This window comes from Cyrtonyx montezumae, unplaced genomic scaffold (genome assembly GCF_038088225.1).
Source record: "Cyrtonyx montezumae isolate F1298 unplaced genomic scaffold, pur_monq_1.0 scaffold_33, whole genome shotgun sequence".
NCBI classification, from domain to species: Eukaryota; Metazoa; Chordata; class Aves; order Galliformes; family Odontophoridae; genus Cyrtonyx; species Cyrtonyx montezumae.
The window spans coordinates 2,687,419-2,705,150 of NW_027072038.1; the positions used below are offsets into that span (position 1 = coordinate 2,687,419).

Here is a 17,732-nt window from a genome sequence, read left to right on the forward strand (position 1 = left end):
TTTCCATCAAAGCAGCACTGTTCCCCGTGCCCCGAGCTCACAGCGGTGCTGATTTTGTGTCTCTCCGGATGAAATGCCAAAATCTGATGCTCTGCCACCATGAGTTCCTTCTGACCGAAGCCCCACGCATCCCATATCTGTGCCTGCAATGCAGGACAGCGCTGCAGGGCAGACCTTTGCTCTGCTTTCCCCATTAGCCCCTCAACCTCCAGATCATTCCCCATCCATTATTGCTTTTAATTAGCCAAGCCCTGAGCTTTTTATTTTCCCCTCCATAATGACGGTGGTGCTGCACTTAGCCGTGCTCGCGCTGCGTGCTTCGTTATGTAATCCGCTCCCAACCGGCGCTGGATTTTTGTTTATCATGCCTCACCCCAAATGATTTGGGGCACAGGGAAAGTTGGCCTCTGCCGTTGTGTGTTTGGGTCACGTCCTTTTTGTTGGGATGGGGAGGGCTCGGGGGTTTCGGGCCGGGTGAGGTGACGTGGGTACAGTCACTGTGGGGTCAGGGGGGTGGAACCCGCTGTTGGTTTCTGTGATGCTTTGGGGGATATTTAGGGGGTGAGGTGCCCCTTCCTATGCTGTCCCACCCCTGGTTCCAGACCCTGCATCCCTCCCATCTCCATGGCAACCATTGAGCTGCTGTTCCATCCCCGGTGTCCACGGGTGAGTGCTGGGCTATGGGGTCCTTGTTGATGCTGTGGGGCCATGGGGAGGGTCGTGGGGGTACAGAGCCCCTAATCCAGCCCTCCCTGAGCTCAGGGCTGGGCCATGGCCAAACCTCATCCCAGGAGGGTCTCTGTCCCTTCCCTGTGACACGGTGCTGGCAGCCTTCAGGTGGAGGTGACAGAGGGTTCCTGTGCACGGGGTCCTTTCGGGGTGGGCTCTCAGCGCTCCCCGGCGCAGTTGGCGTTGGGCATCATTGATGTGGAATTGGTGGAAATCAGAAAAATAACTCATGGGGAATCACTGGGGGACTGAACTGAGCCACGGCGTGGTGCCAGATCCCGGTGGGACTGACTGTGATCATTGCTTGGTCCCTGTAGGGCAGCATGGGGCTGCTGGCTGCTCTCCTGCTGGCTGCTCTCCTGCTGGGGACCGCTGCCCGGGGGGCTCAGGCGGTGTGGCCGGATGAACCCTCACACACCTGCATCTTCCAGAGCCTCAGCGGGAAGGACAGCGAGTTCTGCAGGTGAGTGATCCCCTTCCTAAGTGCCTCCCCCAGCCCATAGGTCGGCCGTTTCCATCACTCCCCCTGCCACACACCGAGGCTGTCCATCCCCACTGCTGTCTTCCCACTGCCAGCGATCTGGTTGCATGAGATGAGCAGGCTGGGAGGAGTGCTGTGCGTATCCCCTCCTTTGGGGGTTTCTGAGTTAGGGAATTCCTTTTTGCTGCCTCCAAAATGCTCCTGGAATGGGATGTGACTGATGTAGAAGTTTATGGATGAGTGCAAGCGCTGAGAGAGCGTCTTGCTTTGGATTCCTGGCCTCTGTAGGGTCAGCCCCGTGCTGCCTGGTAGCCCTCTGGGATGCTGATTTGAGGGCTCCTCCCACCAGAGCCTCGAGGCACTGTGCTCCTGTGCTGCATGGGAAGGGTTCCAAGTCTGAGCTGGGGACATCTGACCCTTTATCTGTGCCCCAAACCCACCTGAGGCTCAAATCTGCTTTCATATCATGGAAAGGGAGAGGCAACTGAGAGCCCGACGGGGATCTGGGGATGGCTTTGCTCCCTGTCTTCAATCTGAGTTGAGCCATATGGGCCGCAATTTTAAGATTCTGGAAGCTCCTGGGAACAATCTGAGCCATCATGATCATTCAAAGCTGTCTTACTGCTGCTGGAGGGGGATGAGGAAAAGAGGCAAACTCGGTGCTTCAAGCATGGAAGGCTGCACAGCATGCTGTGTGGGGTGGCAGGTTGCATCCCTACACCTCATGCCCCACACTGAACCCCATCCCCTGCACAGCGTGGACCCACCTGACCCAATCTTTCCCCTTTTTCTCTCCCCAGAGGCAACTTAGAAGTCATCTACCCAGAGCTGGGTGACGTGGGCTGCACCTACATCCCCAGCTGCCACCAGTCCCGTTGGCGCATCAGCAGGGAGTGGGGCAGCCCCCAGGTCCGCTACCCACAAGCTGACAAGGTGAGTGCCGTGTGGGTCCCGGTGTTGCTCTCCCATAGTGCTATCACTGCTCAGGTTGTGCTTGCTGATTTTTATTACTACTATTTTGCATGAAATCAGGATGATTTTATGCTCGTTCCCACATTTCTCCGTCGCTCCGGTATTTGGGTTTGAGGTTGAGCCATTGGCGAACCCGCTCTATTTCGGTGATGGCAGCAAAGGCAGAATGAGCAGCAAATACATAAATATTTGCGACACTCTCGAGCTTTCTGAACACGAAGGCAGCTCTGGTTGGGTGTTTCCATTCCCACACACCCGGGTGAAGGAGCGCGATGAGTTCGGGCCAACGTTGGCGTCAACGTTTCCCAGTGGGGCGGAGGGAGCGGTGCGGAGCGCTCCCGTTGCATTCGAGCGGTTCCAGCAGATGGCACCATTGAACTTCGAGCTGAGCGCCGTTGGGGTGGGCAACCCTCGGCACTGCACCCCTCACTGGGGAGGAGACCGCTGCCCGACTCTGTGTGTTACGATGGGATCGTCTTCTTGAGGTCATCCCCTTGGGGACCACGATGGGGTGGCGACCCGAGGGTTGGTGGCATCGTCTTGCTGAGGTTCATCCCCAAGTTCGTGTCCCAGCGCGCTCTGTCGGCATCCCGACAGCTGCTCCAGCAGCTGTAGGGGATACAGAACTCGCTGTGCATCTCTAAGTGACAAGAATCAGTTCTCCCATCTGCTTTGTCGGCATCCAAAAAGTCTCTTCCCAAAAGTTGATCGCATGGAATGCAGCGTAACTTTTTCTTAGAGATGTCTGATTATTCAAAAAAGGAAAAAAAAAGAAAGGAAAAAAAAAAAAAAGGAAAGAAAGAAAGAAAGAAAAAGGCCCAGAACTGGCAGAGGATGCTGTGCATAAAGCCACCCACCACTTGTGTGCTGCGTTGAGAGAGTTTGGAGCTCGATCCCTTCCAAGCGCATCGCATTTGGGTGTCATCTGAGGACACAGCCCCTGCTTCTTCCTCCGGTTTCCTTTCATTCTGCCTTCCCCCAGCCCAACACAGCCCCAGCTTGGCGTGTTTTGCTCCACGGAGGTGCAATTAAGTGGGGGTTAATTTGGGCTGAGGGGTTGAGTGGCGTTGCGTCGTTTGCTGCACACTGGTGCTGAAATGCTGTGGGGAAAATGCTTTGGTGTTTATGTGAGGACAGATATATTGACCACCAAAGCGCTTTCCCTGCTCCTGGATCTGTGAGGATGCTCCTTACCTTAAAGCACCTCCAGCATTAGTTTTTTCCCCCAAAATTTCGCCTGGAAGTGGGCAGAACTGAAGCATGACCCCACCACTCTGAACACAAGGCATGCACAAGGGATGGGTTTTGCTTTTTGTGCCTATGATGGGATTTCCGAGGCCAGAAGACTTGATTTTATTTTATTTTTTCTATTTTTAGTTATGAGTTAGGGAAACCTTGCTTTGCACGCCGTGCTGCTCAGCACTGAGGGTCCTGGTGGGCGCCGGATGGGCGTAATGGGATGGCTGAGCTCATTCCATTAAAGTCAGCAGCAGAAAAACCTGAGTTTGGGGGATGAGAACTCGTGTGGGAAGCAGAATGCTTCGTTTCACCAAGAAAAACAACCACAAGAACGATCCCCCCGCAGAGCGTTCATGTTTATCTGTTTTCAGATGGGGAGGACAGGACGTTGCCCATCCTTACTCTGGGTTGCTTCTTGCCTTGCTTATCCCCCTGTACTTCAGCGCTGTTGTGGAGTTGAAGGGCTCAACCACCGTGCATGTGTCCTGCACGTGGGTGCTGAGGGTGCTCACCCCGTGCAACAAGCACAGCAGCAAGCATCAGCTTTGTTGCTCCATCCCATGCATCTGGGACCGAGCGCGGGCCCGGGGTTACGAAGCATCTGTTGGTTGGGGGACAATGCATCCCCTGAAGCCCAACATCTGTAGAGATGGGAAATGCACCCTCCTTGTCCCGCCTCGATATTGCTTCGCTCGACCAAAAAATAAATTGGAAAAGAAAATTGGACGTCGCACCAATTTGGGGGCAAGTTTATAAATTCTGCAGCTAAGCAATCCCAATGGAAAATGATAGATCGCTGTAGAGCGCGCGGCCCCGGCCGTGATGTATGGCCGCATTAGCCAGAACGCCATGTTACATGATTCTCTTTTATTACCACTGTTGGTGGCAGACAGAAAAACAGATTACACTTGAGATCAAATCGATAGGAACTTTATTTACTGGCCTTTTAAAAACATATTTCTGCACTTTATAAAAACATACGGTAGATGCTATTGATAGAAGTTGTCTGCTTGTTAAAAAGCAATTTACCCGCGGCGATGCTCGTAAGTCGCATTTTTGCGGCGCTACCTTTTACCTGCTCGTCCAGATCTGTGCTCGTTGTGGTGGTTGATGACTTCCTTAGGTTTATTTGGGGCCAGGTGTGGGGAAGGGCAGGGCTGGGCAGCGTTCCTCCGAGTGAGCAGTGATGGAAATGGAGTTGGGCGCAACTTCATGGTTGGAAGCACTCATCTGGGTTAGCTCAGGTTGGGTATCAGGAAGAACTTCTCCAGAAGAGTGGTAGGACATCAGAATGGGCTGCATACGGGAGCTGTTGAATCGTGGCCTGAACCACTGATTGATCCCTTGAGGTGAGCACTGAGTCAGCTGCAGGAGCACAGGTGAAGGCAATGCACCTGTGTGACCAGAAGGGGTGGAGTCTGAGTCCATCTGTATGACTGGAAGGGGTGGAACCTGAATCCACCTCTCCTATAGACCCCAGCGAAGGGCTGACCACCACTGGGGAAGGATCTCTTCCTGGAAATCGCTCCCTTTGGAGTTTTTCACTGCGAGCCTGGGACACGGGTGAACATTTATTTATTTTTATCTCTTTCCAGCACCATAATCTTCCTAGCTATACATTCTGTCAAATACAATCCTGACTACAATACTTTTCGGAACTGTTTATTCTCTTAACTATACAGCTGCCCGGGGAGGTAGTGGGATCACCATCAAGAACCGCAGGGATGTGGCACTGAGGGACACAGTTAGTGGCAATGTGTTAGCGTTGGACTTGGGATCTTGGAGGACTTTTCCAACCGTAATGATCCTATGAACCCTTCCCGCAGTGTTCTGAGGTGAAACAAATCCACTTTGTGGATTCCTGTTGGACTCTGAAGGCTCCCGTCATCATCTCTGTTGGCCATCTCAGAGATAAAATGCTTTTCTCCTTGTTCCTACTCCAACAGTACTTCTGAAACTTGAGTTTTTTGCAACAGCCCTCTTCCCTCCAAGCCTGTCCCGTCGGCCTTGCACGTCTGCAAACTTTCTGCAGGCGAAGCTGCAACCCAGCAGACCACCACCTCTTTCAACTGTGCACTTCCATCGCATCTCATTCTTTAAAAAGCCCTTCCATGGCAGAACAAGTTGGAAGACGTGAGCCACGGGGTGATGTGCTCATGGCTGCATGCAGCAGAACTCCGTGCACAGAGCTGTGCTGCTCTGGGACCAGAACCACAGCCACGTCCTTCTCTATCCCCCTCCTCCTTTTGTGAACATCTGGGGACAGCTGTGATTTATAAAGGTTTCTGTGCTCTAGGGTCTGGAGCCCATTATTTAGAAAATTACTTCTCTGGGTAAATTCATTAGCCTTTAACAAAAGGAGGAGAGGATCTGCTTAATGTCCCGGTGGGGCCGTGCTCTAGTTGTGTCAAGCAGTGATTTGCAGCTGGCTGGGCGAGGGGCTTCGGAGCGGCGCTCAGGTTAAATTCAACTCTCATTAAAGGAGACGTTTTTAAGCAGAATTTCTCTTGACAGTTTGTGCATCCTCGCTGGCTCGTGGCACCATCTGGGGTTGAGGAGCCACCAGCGTTTTTCTCTCAATGCTGTCCGGGCTACTTAAAACAAAACAAAACAAAAAAAAAACCAACAATGGGCTCGCATTCCTTCCCCACTCTGTCAGCCAGATATTATGGGATTACCCAAGCCCCTGGTGCCGAGCCCCTCCCTCCTGCCCTCCTTTGGGTTCCCATTTCCCCCGACGGCGCCTGGGTATCCCATCACCCCGACTTCAGAGGGCTGTGCTGCGGTGGGGCAAAGCCTGCGAGCAAGCAGAGTGCCTATTCGAGCTGGAGAAAAAGCAGAACTGCATTGCTCCACGCTGTCCTCCGCTGACCCAAGCTACAGATTTCGGGTCGAGGATGCAACCCTAGCTGTGCATCCCCGAGCAGAGCGCTGCTCTCCTTCCTCCGTGTTTCATGGGGCATCTTCGTCGCAACGGGTGGGTTGGTGCTCAGCACCCGACCCCACTGTGGGGGACAGCTGGTGCCACGCCACGAGAGCGTTTCTCCGTGAGCGATCCTGGCAGATACGTCACTTTGCATCTGGTTCATTACCTACACGTTTGCTGGACGTTTAACCACCCTGGACAAATAGAGATGGCAAGAACCTCCAGGTCATCAAATCCGCGCTCCTCATTGCTTATGTATTGGCATCCGTGTGTGTCTAGGACAGACACTTGTGCCTGCTTCAGCTGCAAAAATGTTTGAAGCAGCCGACGATTTTACTTTGATCCCCGTAAACACTATACAGTAATCAAAGTTTAAGCCGCTTTGGATGAAATAATTGCTTAACAATCATATAAGACAAAGTGATTCAACAAATGACAATTAGGACTTGTGATATACAGAACAGATGCATTCAGTGTACCATATTATAATGTGCTAATACAAGATTGACAGCACAATAATAGGAGAGAACAGCCACTCAGCCTATAATTCTAAACCAAATGTGAGGCTGTCCACAGAGCTCAAATCCGAGCAGGCTGTACAATTAGAGGTAAGAAGGCACAAGGTTCACAAAGACTCATTAGCAGGTTGGCTGCGAAATTTCCAAGGGGGGAACGCTCCCACTGCAGCGTCGTAGGGCTGTAAGGAGGAGGGGGCTCAAGGCGTCGGTGTAGGGCTTGGGTGCAGCGTGTGGGGCTGGATGTGTCCCCAGTGATGCTCTGCTCTGATTTTGGGGCCGCTGACCGCGTTCTGGCGTTGGGGACCCGGCTCCATCAGATGCTGTTACAGCACAACGTCTGTGCACGAAGGAGACAACGGTGTTGGGGACTGGATGAAATGAAGACTGATATGAGCACGGAGCACTGATTGGCATCCCCTATAGGAGTTGGGCACTTCCCAAGCCCTAAATGATACTGATGGGTGACAGGGGCACCCTTTGGCCCTGTCCATGGTGATTAAGGCAATCGCTCTTCTCTTTGGGTGAATTGAGAGATGGGGACATGTGCACGTCAATCTGCAAAGGGAGGAAATGCCACCACAACCCGTGGCCGAACGACACGGGGCCACAGAGATGAGCGTGTGTGTGTTCTCAGCTCCGGTGACAAAACCAACTTTGTCTCCTCGTGTGCTTTCCACACGCTGTGTGCGCTTATCCCAACAAACATATAATTTTGTCATATTTTATTATTAAATAAACATGCCAGAAAATGCACTTTTTTGCATATGTGGGGGAGGATGGAAAGGTTTGGTAATTAAAACTTCCATCCATCAGTGCTCGGCTCCGGGAGATAATTGTGTTGCGCCCGCGGGTGTGTGCCGTGTCAAAGTTGGAGTGTGTGCATTGCACTGGGACACGCTGTGGGGTTGGGATGGGCACGTCCCAAGCAGTGCTCTTATCGAGGAGTCAGGAATTCGTCCCTCCCTGTTGCAGGGAACTGTTGGTGCTCCAACTTGCAAAATCCAAAATCTGCGGGGATGCGTCGGGTGCGTGGAAGCGTTTTTGGGATCGCCAAGTCCACGGTGTTGCATTTTGGAAGCAGAAGAACCCAGGCCAAATCACATCTTCTGCTTTCCCCTTCGTTGCGTGGGCAGTGGGGTGATGTGAGCGAAGGGGCAGCGGAGCTCTCCCCTCCTTTCATCTTCCCACCCATTTAATTTTTGAGGAGCCCCTCGGGAAGCGCTGCCCCGGACCCACGGAGCCACGTGCCAGAGCCCATCTGGGGCTGCACATCACTCCCATCGATGGCAGATCAATGAGCCCCGAGGAGCAGTGTCACTTTTATTGAGTCTTCTGCCACCCAGGGGACATGCCTGGGCTTTTTAAAAGAAATCAGTGGTGCTTTGGGTGGGCGGGAGGGTTTATAGCATGAGGCAGGCCACTCCTGCTGACACTCACGCCTTGGAAATGGGATTTGTAGGGGCCTGAAATGATGCTCAACCGAGGGCCCATCTCTGGCTGCGTTGGGTAACTCTGTGCACAGACGTGCACCTCTGCACCGTGCCTCCTCGTGGTGCAGTTTTGGTGCCTGGGACTCCTGGTGCCTTTGTGCAGCCATTGGGATGCCCCACTGCTCAGGGCAGTCTGCTCTTTGCTGCTGTCCCACTCTGGATGCGCTTCCTGAGCATCATCCTCAGTGTGGGATGGCATCCTGGGACGTGCTGCCTTCCTGTGGGGCTCTGAGCATCCACACCCTCCCCAGTCCTTGGAGCTTCTCCTCCCCATTCCCTGAGCACCTCCTCCCCATCCCTAACGCATCCCCTTCCCAGTCCCCGGATCATCTCCTCCCCAGTCCCTGGAGCATTCCCTCCCCAATCCCAGAGCGTCTTCTCCCCAGCCCTTGGAGCGTCTCCTCCCCGTTCACAGAGCAACTCCTCCCCAATCCCATAGCATCCTCCCCAACCCCTGGAGCATCTCCTCCCAATCCCTGGAACATCTCACCAATCCCCAAAGCATCTCCTCTCCATCCTCCCCTGCACAACTTCCCCGGTGCCTCTTTGCCAGCACAGGAACCATCCTCACAGATGAGTAATTCTTCCCAATTTGGGGACTCTTCCTGCGCTCCCCACCCTGCAGCAACCCCGAACCCGCCCGCCTTTATGCAGCTGCTAATCTGCGGCAGCGATGTCCCCCTCGTCCCCGCAGAAGGGATGGGACGGAGGATCTGGGTTATACAAGCTGGGGTTGGGGAGACTATTTTGGATTGTTCCTTCCTGCCTCCAAATTGCAGCTTCGAATGTGACAAGTTACAAAACACTTGAGTCATTTCTCTCGCGCTGCCATTCCCCCACAAGGAGCTGTTCGGGTTTGGTTTGTTTTAGAGGGGAAAAAAAAAAAAGAGGGGGGGAAGCCGGCTTCCTGCTCCCCCCCTCGGTGTGCAGCCCACACGCAGGGTAACTCTGAAGCTGTTTATGTAAGCTGCTCATGTTCTGCTGAGCTGCAGCGAGAGCTGTTGTCAATTCAGAGGAAAGCCCACGTCTGCCCACGTAGGATCTCCCGAGCAGGGTTGTGTAACGCAGCCAGCGCCGTGCCGGAAGGGTTCGGGGCCCCCATACCTGGGGGTGAAGCTGCATGGGGTGGTGGGAAGTGGGATGGATTCGTATGGGGAGGGGCTGCGGCCGTGCCCTGCTCTGTGCTGCCCTTCCCGAGCTGTAGTTGGGGACTGTGGGATGGAGCTGTCTAAACGGCACTCTGGGTAATGGCTTGTTTGGGGTAATCGAGTCAGGAGGAGGGTTAAAGGATGTCTGCTTCACGTGGTTTTCAAAGTCAGGAGTGCTTTCCTGGTGGGCTGTGCTGGACTTCAGGCAGCGAGGTGTGTGTGGGTTGAATGGGGATGGTTGCGGCACCCCGAAGCAATCAGCAGAGTACTCTCTGAAAATTAGATGTGGTGCCCAGGAAGGTCTTCCCCAGCCCTGTGTGCCCATTCCCAATCCTATGACTCCATTCCAGCTGTAGATGTCCATCCCAACCCTATGCATCCATCCCGATGCTATGTGTCCATTCCCAACCCTACATGTCCATCTCAACCCTAAATATGCATCACAACCCTACACGTCCATCCCAGCCATACATGTTCATTCCCAACTTGACACATCCATCCCAACTCTACATGCCCATTCCCAACCCTGTGTGTCCATCCCAACCCTAAATTTATTTCACAACCCTACACATCCATTCCCAACCCTACGTGTCCATCCCAACCCTAAATGTATATCACAACCCTACATGTTCATTCCCAACTCTACGTGTCCATCCCAACCCTAAAGGTATATCACAACCCTACACTCCCATTCCCAACCCTATGTGTCCATCCCAATACTACTTTTCCATCCCAGCCCTACCTGTCCATTCCCAACCCTATGCATCCATCCCAACCCTACCTGTCCATTCCCAACCCTATGCATCCATCCCAACCCTACGCATCCACCCCAACCCTACACGTCCATCCCAGCCCTATGTGTTGGGGCGCCCATGCCCCCAATCAATGCCATGTTCTGAGTTCACAGAGAAGATCCCAGCATCCTGATGTTGGTTGGCTCCACCCCACGCCAACGTGCCCCATTTCATTCCCTTTTTGCCCCAGATCCAACGAACCAACACAACCCCAGCTCACAGCATCTGCTCCAGTGGATGCCACCGTGCCCACCACCGTCACCTCCCACCTCTGTGCCCCCAACACCGTCACAATCCAAACTCTCCTGCAGCAAATCCAAGAGACCCGCGATCCTCTCGCACGGGGTGGGCAACGCCGCATTACCATTTCAATGCTCCTTTACATAAATAGTGAGAAAAAGAAGAAAAGCCGGTGGCTCGCGTTCGCTCGCAGCCTCTGAGAAACACTATCTCGGTGATCAGGTTTAAGTCCTTTGCAGCACTCCATTTTTATACATATTTATTCATGCAGAACAGAGGCGCCGAGCGCCGTGCCGCGGGGCTGAGGGATGCGCTGCTATACATAAGAATGCACCTTCATTTACATCCTCCCCACTTCCCCACCATTGAGCTGCGCGCAGCTGGGTTATTTTTATTCCTCATGTGTGTTTTCCTAAAGGTGGGGGAAGAAAGGGGGGGGGAGGGGGGGAAGGAAAATCCCTCGAAATGCACTTTTTTGAAGAGGGAAAGAAAAAGAGTACTTCGATTAAAAATTCCCTCCTGAATGTTTCTCAGCTGGAGAAATCGATGAGAGGAGACGGGGGGGTGGGGGGGGGAGGGGAGGGGAGGGGGAGGAATGAGGTTTGGGGCAAAGAGCAAGTTTATAACTTTTTCTCTTAAGTTTATAACTATTTTTCCCTTAACGGGAGCAGTTAGCTGCAGCGCGAGCCATTCATCTCCTGATTTAATAACTCATTCTCCCGGCACAGAGATGGGGTATTATAGCCCTGGATATTGCTTTTCTTGGTACCCAGCATCAAAGATGAATCCGTATTTTCTAATAAAATACATTCTCATTGTAACTGAAATAATAATTTTCTACTCCTCCTTTCCCCCCCCCACCCCCCCCCCTTTATTTTGGGTTCTAGAGCTCTCCTTCCCCCAGGCCCACACTTCTGCCCGGACAGCTATTTTTTTCTCTCCCAAAAAGTGAAGGTGAGGCTGACTCCCTCTTCAACCACATTGTATATCAAATGTTTTATGTGATATAATATTTTGTGGGGTTCGTGTTCTTAAAGCTTCTCTGCACCTGTCCATCCCTGAACTGCTTGGACCCGGCTGCTGTTTTTGGGACACATATGGGTGATGGGGACCCGTGCGGTGATGGGGACCCAAATAGTGTTATCCATATGGTGATATGAACCCATATGGAAATGTAAACCCGTGTGGTTATAGGGCACATATGGCGATGGGGACCTGTATGGCAATGCGGACCCGTATGGTTATAGGGGCCCATATGGTGATGGGCACCCATAGGGAGCCATCCGGTGACGGGCATCTGGATGGCGGTGGGGACCTATAGGGTGAAGGAGACCCATATGGCAATGGAGACCCATACAGCGATGGGAATTCATATGGCAATGGAGACCCACATGGCGATGGGGATGGAGAACCATATGGTGATGAGGACCCATACGGTTATAGGACCCATATGGTAGTGGGGACCCACACAGCGATGGGGACCCATAGGATGAAGGAGACCCACACGGCGATGGGGATTCATATGGCGGTGGGGACCCACGCGTTATAGGGACCCATATGGTGATGGCAACTCCCCGTGGTCACGGTTTTCCCAGCAAAGATCCAGGTTTTGGGAGAGCAGTGCTGGGCTATTTCCTGGTGCGATTCGCTGCCGTTGTGCTTTGCACGTCCATCTCAGCTTTGGGATGCACCGGGAGGGTGCAATTAAAACCCCACCGACGCGTGCGAAAAGTGGCAGGCTCCGAAACAGCGCACGGAATCGGGATGAAAGGCGAACACCAGCTCCGGCACGACCCCAGGAAAGGATCCATCAGCACGCCGCGTCGTCCTGGGATTTCAAACCACCACAATGAAATTTGGCCGCTTCATTTCATTCACTGTCAATCAGCGTCGCTGCTGCCGATGCTTCCTCCTCCCGTTTTAGATCCCGCGGTTCCCTCGGTGCTGCCCGGAGCTCTCTGTATCCCAGCCAGGCAGCCCTCATCGCCGAGAGATTAAATCATCATCAAAACAGAGAGACATAATAGTGAAGAAAGAGGGAGGGTGGCTCCGGCTCCGCTCCCATCCCGGCTCCGGCAGCCGTGTTCACGGAGCTCTTCTGCAGCTTTGGGTTTCCGATGGGATTTGTTGGGGTTTCGGTGCTTCCTCCCCGCCGGTAGAATCTAGTGCTTTAATAACAGAGCTGCAGAGAGGGACGGGGAGGGATAATTGTGCCGCGGGGGGTTGCGATGCGCGGCGTTCCCTGCCCTGGATTTGGCCCTTGGAAGATGAGAAGTGCATCAGCGCCGCGTCTCCGGCTCAATGGAGCCCACGTTGGGTTCAGGTCCCGATCCGGGGTGTGAAGGTGAACCCCCGTGGGCCACGGGGCGCTGGGGACTGGGGTTGTTTGTACGGGAAAACGGCATCAAAAATGAGTTGTCGGTTCTCACACGGCGGCCAAGTGGGGCAGCAAAGGGCCGGGCGAGCGAACGCTTTTTAATTTCAGAAATGTCACTGAGTCACGAATGAGTCATAATTATAATGGGAGACATTTCCAACCCGGTGCATGACTCTGAGACGTCTTCCAGGGATGTGAGAGCTGTTTGTAACGGCCCGGCCGTGCCCGGAGAGGTGACGGAGGGGAAGCGTTGATGCCCACGTAGGGTGGCAGGCATCTATTAGCGGGGCTCCTGCCCCTGTCCTTGGTGCTGGGCAGCGTGCCATGGGGGTGGCTGGGGGAGCCCCGAGCACCTCTGCTCCTCCTCCTCCTCCCCCTCCTCCTCCTCCTCCTCCAACGCATTTCTACCGCTTTTCATCAGCGCGCAGCCCCAGTTCATTAAGCAGAATGGGTAGGAGCTAAATTAAAGAGCCGGTCCGACCAGTTTGGGGCTCCCGTGGCAAGCGGGTCCGCGGCGTCAGGGAGAAATCCGCCCTCACCCGATCAGTGTGAAATATTCCCGAGCCGCGAACGCCTTGGACTGATTTGCTTTTCCATAAATAAACTCGTCGGGAGATATTTGGAGATGGGCCCTAAGCGGCGGAGCTTGGAGCGGCTCCCAAAAACGCGCTGCTGTTTGGGCTCGAGGGGCTGCTTCGGGATTGCTCCGAGCTCTGTTTTGATGTGAGCGTGGGGATCTGCCCCTGTCGGGGTCCCCAAGACCCCGCACATCCCAAGGGCTGCTCCGATGGGGTGGCATGGCTTGGGCACAGGTTATGGGGTCTGAGGGGCTGAAGTAGGGGTATTGGCTATGGGGTCGTATAGGGGATGATATAGAGGTATTAGCTATGGGGTCGTGTAGGGGATGATGTGGGTGTATTGGCTATGGGGTCGTATGGGGCCTGACATGAGGGCATTTTCAGAAGTGACCACTTTGGGGTGTTTCCAAAGGTTGCCTGCTTTGGCACCGTGGGTGCTCGGTGCTTGAGCCAGCTGCCTTCGAAAGGAGAAGCGAACCCCTTCCCCAACTACAGCAACGGGGTGAAAAAAGAGAGCTGCTTCCCAATGGGGAAAAAAAGAGCAGAGAACAGGAAAACCCTAAAAGATGGTGTTCCTTTATTTCCAACTGGGGAAATGGAGCAGGAGAGCCGCGAGGCTGCTTGCAGCTCTGCAGGGAGGTGAGGATCCATCCCCACTCCTCCCGCAGGGACCGAGCGCTCCGTGCTCGTCCACCACGCGCTGATGACTTGTGACAAGGACAGGATTGCTCCTTTGGTGAGCACGCACGCTCCCGAAAACCCTCACGGTCCCTCACCCTCCGCTTCCCCTTCTTCTCCGTCAATTTCCAGCCTCGCGCCGAGCGCGGACACGAGAGAGGAGTCTAATCCGACCCGTAAACTCTGTCACATCCTCATTAATTTGCCCATGTCTCCCGTTGTAGCCCGAGGGCACCGTCACATTTGCAGCGCGGCGACGGCTTCATTTTGACAGCTGCAGGAAAGGTGAGCAGCGCAGAGCTGCACCCACTCCGCGTCCCGCTGGGCGGCTCGGGGACGATGTCGCCCCGCTCGGGGACACCGGGCGTAACACTTTGCATCTCAGTGCTGCTCTTCTTCTTCTTCAATTATTCTTTTCCCCCTAATTTTTCTTTTATTTTTTTGCTGATTTTGCATGTTTTGTAGCTCAAGCTCCCAGGGTGGATCTCGCTCTATCCCGGGAGCTCCGCTGTCCTATTCTAATGCAAATGTGCTCTGGCTGATAATCTAACGTTGAGTGGATTATTTCCCCCCCGGATGAGCTGCTTTAAGGCAGAATTTTACTTTCAGTGTATCGAGCTGAAGGAAAAAAGGAAAAGCAGTGCCACAAAGCCCACCTTGAGCGGGGCTTTATCACCTGGAATCCGTGCTGCTCTCCCTTTCACCCACCACGAGACCCGAAGGAATCCGACCCTCCCTCACCTCCTCTGTGTGCTGCGATAATTACATCACCAAATGTTTGTGCTGCAATTAGAGCCAGGAGATAACCCGGAGGAATCAATTAGAAGGGCCCTGGCTTTTCGGGAGCGCTCTCCATCCCTCCCAACACTGATGTTGGCCACACAAAATTCGGCCAGCATCCCACTGGGGGAGCGTGGAATCCCTCCGCAAGCGCCGCGTCCTTTCTGCTCTGCTCTCATGAAATGTGGTCACCCACAGACTGTCCCACTTCACTCTGTTCCCCTTTTTCCTACCAACTTCTCCACTGGGTTACGGCGTCGCTGTTGGATTCCCGACCGCGTCATCCCCACCCGGTGTTGAAATCCATGCTGAGTGTTGCCAGGAATGGGAGCAGCCCCGCCACGCCTGCACCGGCTCTGTGCTGGAATTCGGGGCTGTTTTTGGGGCTCGGATCAGGCTGGGCCGTGCTTGGCCATCAGTGGTTGCTCAATGGCAACAGGGTGGAGAGGGCATGGATGGAAACGTGCAGAGCCACTGGGGAGGGAGGAATAAGGGCTTGGCTGCAGGGTGCCAGCACCCATCCCCAACCCTACACTGCGGTGCTTTGCACGGAGAGGATGAATCCTCACCCCCACACCGTGTGCTTGAAAAAAAAAGAAATAACCCACAATGCAACCCCACCAAAACAAACCCTTCCTCGGCACGTGCAGCTCTTTCCCCCGGGAGAGACTGATATAGAGAGTGGAGCGCACGTGACAGATGTTAATCGCATCGTTTAACGCGCTCCTGGAAGGCACTCGCGTGCGGGGCTGGGTACCAACCCAGGGCCGTTTGTTTCTGGCTCCTGCAACGCACCCTCGGTGCAGCGCACAGCGCTGGGACGCGGCCCACAGTCGGTACAAAGGCGTTCATTGCAGCTCGATCAATCCCAGCCCTATCAGTCACAGCTCGGTCAATCACTGATGGATCAATCGGGGACGGTTCCTTAATGCCCGCGGGGTGGAGCTGCCCATTGCTAGAAGATGAACTTTGCTTAGAAAGACATGGAAAAATGGAGCAAGGACGGGGGAAGCCCCCGTGCCTCCTGTGTGTAAAGAGGGGAAAACCGTACCCGTTTCCATCCCACGTGCAGGATGGGAGAGGGGAGAACTGAGGGAGGCTGAGCACCCTCGCACCTGGGAGACAAGGGGAGAAGTCAACAGTTAGTTCTAGGTTGGGAGAAATGCCGTTTTCCACGCAGCCCCCCTTGCTGACTGGGGTGGGAGCAGGCCACACACCGAGGCTGCATCTCCCTAAAAGTCACCGACTTATTGCCTAATAGATTTCCCAGTCATGAAAGTCCCCGCGCTCCATATGTACCCAAATCAAAGCAATTACGGATTTAAATGAAGCTGGAATCCACGGTGCAGAAAATGCTTGTTTTAGCGTGAGATTGGACAGAGGTGAGCGACCTGCAGCACCCCCAGTAATGAAAGCTCTTCACAGCTTGCAGTGTTTCACCGGCCAGTAATTGCTGCAGGCTGCGATGCGGATCTGGCTGCGTTAATGATGCACTGTTCCTTTTCGTAGGATTCGTTTAAGCTTCCCGGTTTGGGGTTTTTTATTTTTTATTTTTTCAGGGATTTCAAAGAAACGAGGCGGCGTGGAAATGAACACATGAAGGCGGATGTTTTTATCGCTTAAGATATTATTTAAAGCTTCGGGGGTATTGATTAACAAAGTGATCGGGGCGGGGGTCGGCGTGCTGGAGATGGATGCGCCGTGACGTGGGTGCTCGTCGCTCCCGGCCAGGCTGTGTCCGTGGGGTTTGTGTTTGATTTGGCATGACAAGATGGAGATGCGAGAACAAAACATACGTTAGAAGGGGGAAGAAAAAATAAATAAATAAAAGGAAGAGTTTGGATGGGAGTAAAAATCCTATTAACCTCCACGTGAAAGCCACATCCAAGAGACAGTTGGCTTCTGTTGTGGGTTTATTATTAAATATTTTACTAGGGAGGGAAGTTCTGAGCTGAGCAGCTCTTCTCTCCTGGCATGGAGCTGTTTCCAAACCCTTCTTGCCAGAGCAGCTCGTTGCGTTGGCTCAGCGGGTGCTGGTGGTGCACTTGGGATGGGTGTTCAGAGAGCTGTGGGATCGCAGAGGTTGGAAAAGTCCGCTAAGTCCAACTGCCAACCCATCGCCACCACGCCCATAGAATCACAGAAACATTCAGAGCGGAAAAGAATTCCTAAGACCACCAAATCCAACCCCAACCCATCCCAGCTGTAGTTTCACTGAGGTCGGAAAGCTCTCGGAGGTGTCCAGCCACCAACCCATCCCCACCGTGCCCCCGAACCACGCCACTCTGGGGCGCCTGCGGTGCTTTAGGACACCATGAGTGCATTCCCAAAGGCGCTCCCGCTCTGGATGCTCTGCTCTCATCCTTCATCCTCCTGCAATCTCCCTGTGCTCCCCAGGGGCTCCAGCATTAATTTCTTCCCTCGACCCCGGGGCCGGCAGCGAGGAGAGGTCAGGCAGCGGGGAGCAGAGAGGACGGCAGCAAATGATAAGGAGCCGCGGGCGCATCGCTGCTGCGACGCTTCGGAAATGGCATTTCCAACTCGCTTAATCGCCCGGTCGCAGAGAAACGCCGAGATTCAATTACCGGCCCCCACGGCCCCCAGCACCCCCGTCCTCCCGCACGGCCCCGGGGGCGGTGGGGGTCCGTGGGGGTCAGGGCCGGGGGTTGAGGTGTGCAGGGGAATGAGAAGCGAGGAGCCGGCGGAGCTCCGGGCGCTTTCCGTTTGGAAGAGTCAGAATTCAATCCGGAAAATAACGCGGTGTTCGTTATTTAATTCCTCC

At 54.0% G+C, this 17,732-nt stretch overlaps 1 protein-coding gene across 4 annotated transcripts in view; it reads left to right on the forward strand.

Moving 5' to 3' along the window:
* The window catches only part of PEBP4 (phosphatidylethanolamine binding protein 4), a 54,773-nt gene that overhangs the window by 4,037 nt on the left and 33,004 nt on the right, over window positions 1–17,732 (forward strand). For 3 of the 4 annotated variants that reach the window (XM_065745078.1, XM_065745080.1, XM_065745079.1), the window contains exons 2-3: window positions 1,047–1,192; window positions 2,011–2,143. In XM_065745078.1, coding sequence (XP_065601150.1) covers window positions 1,047–1,192; window positions 2,011–2,143 — 279 coding nt within the window. Of the gene's footprint in view, window positions 1–609; window positions 667–1,046; window positions 1,193–2,010; window positions 2,144–17,732 lie in introns of those variants that run through there. The other variant, XM_065745077.1, reaches the window with a different exon arrangement.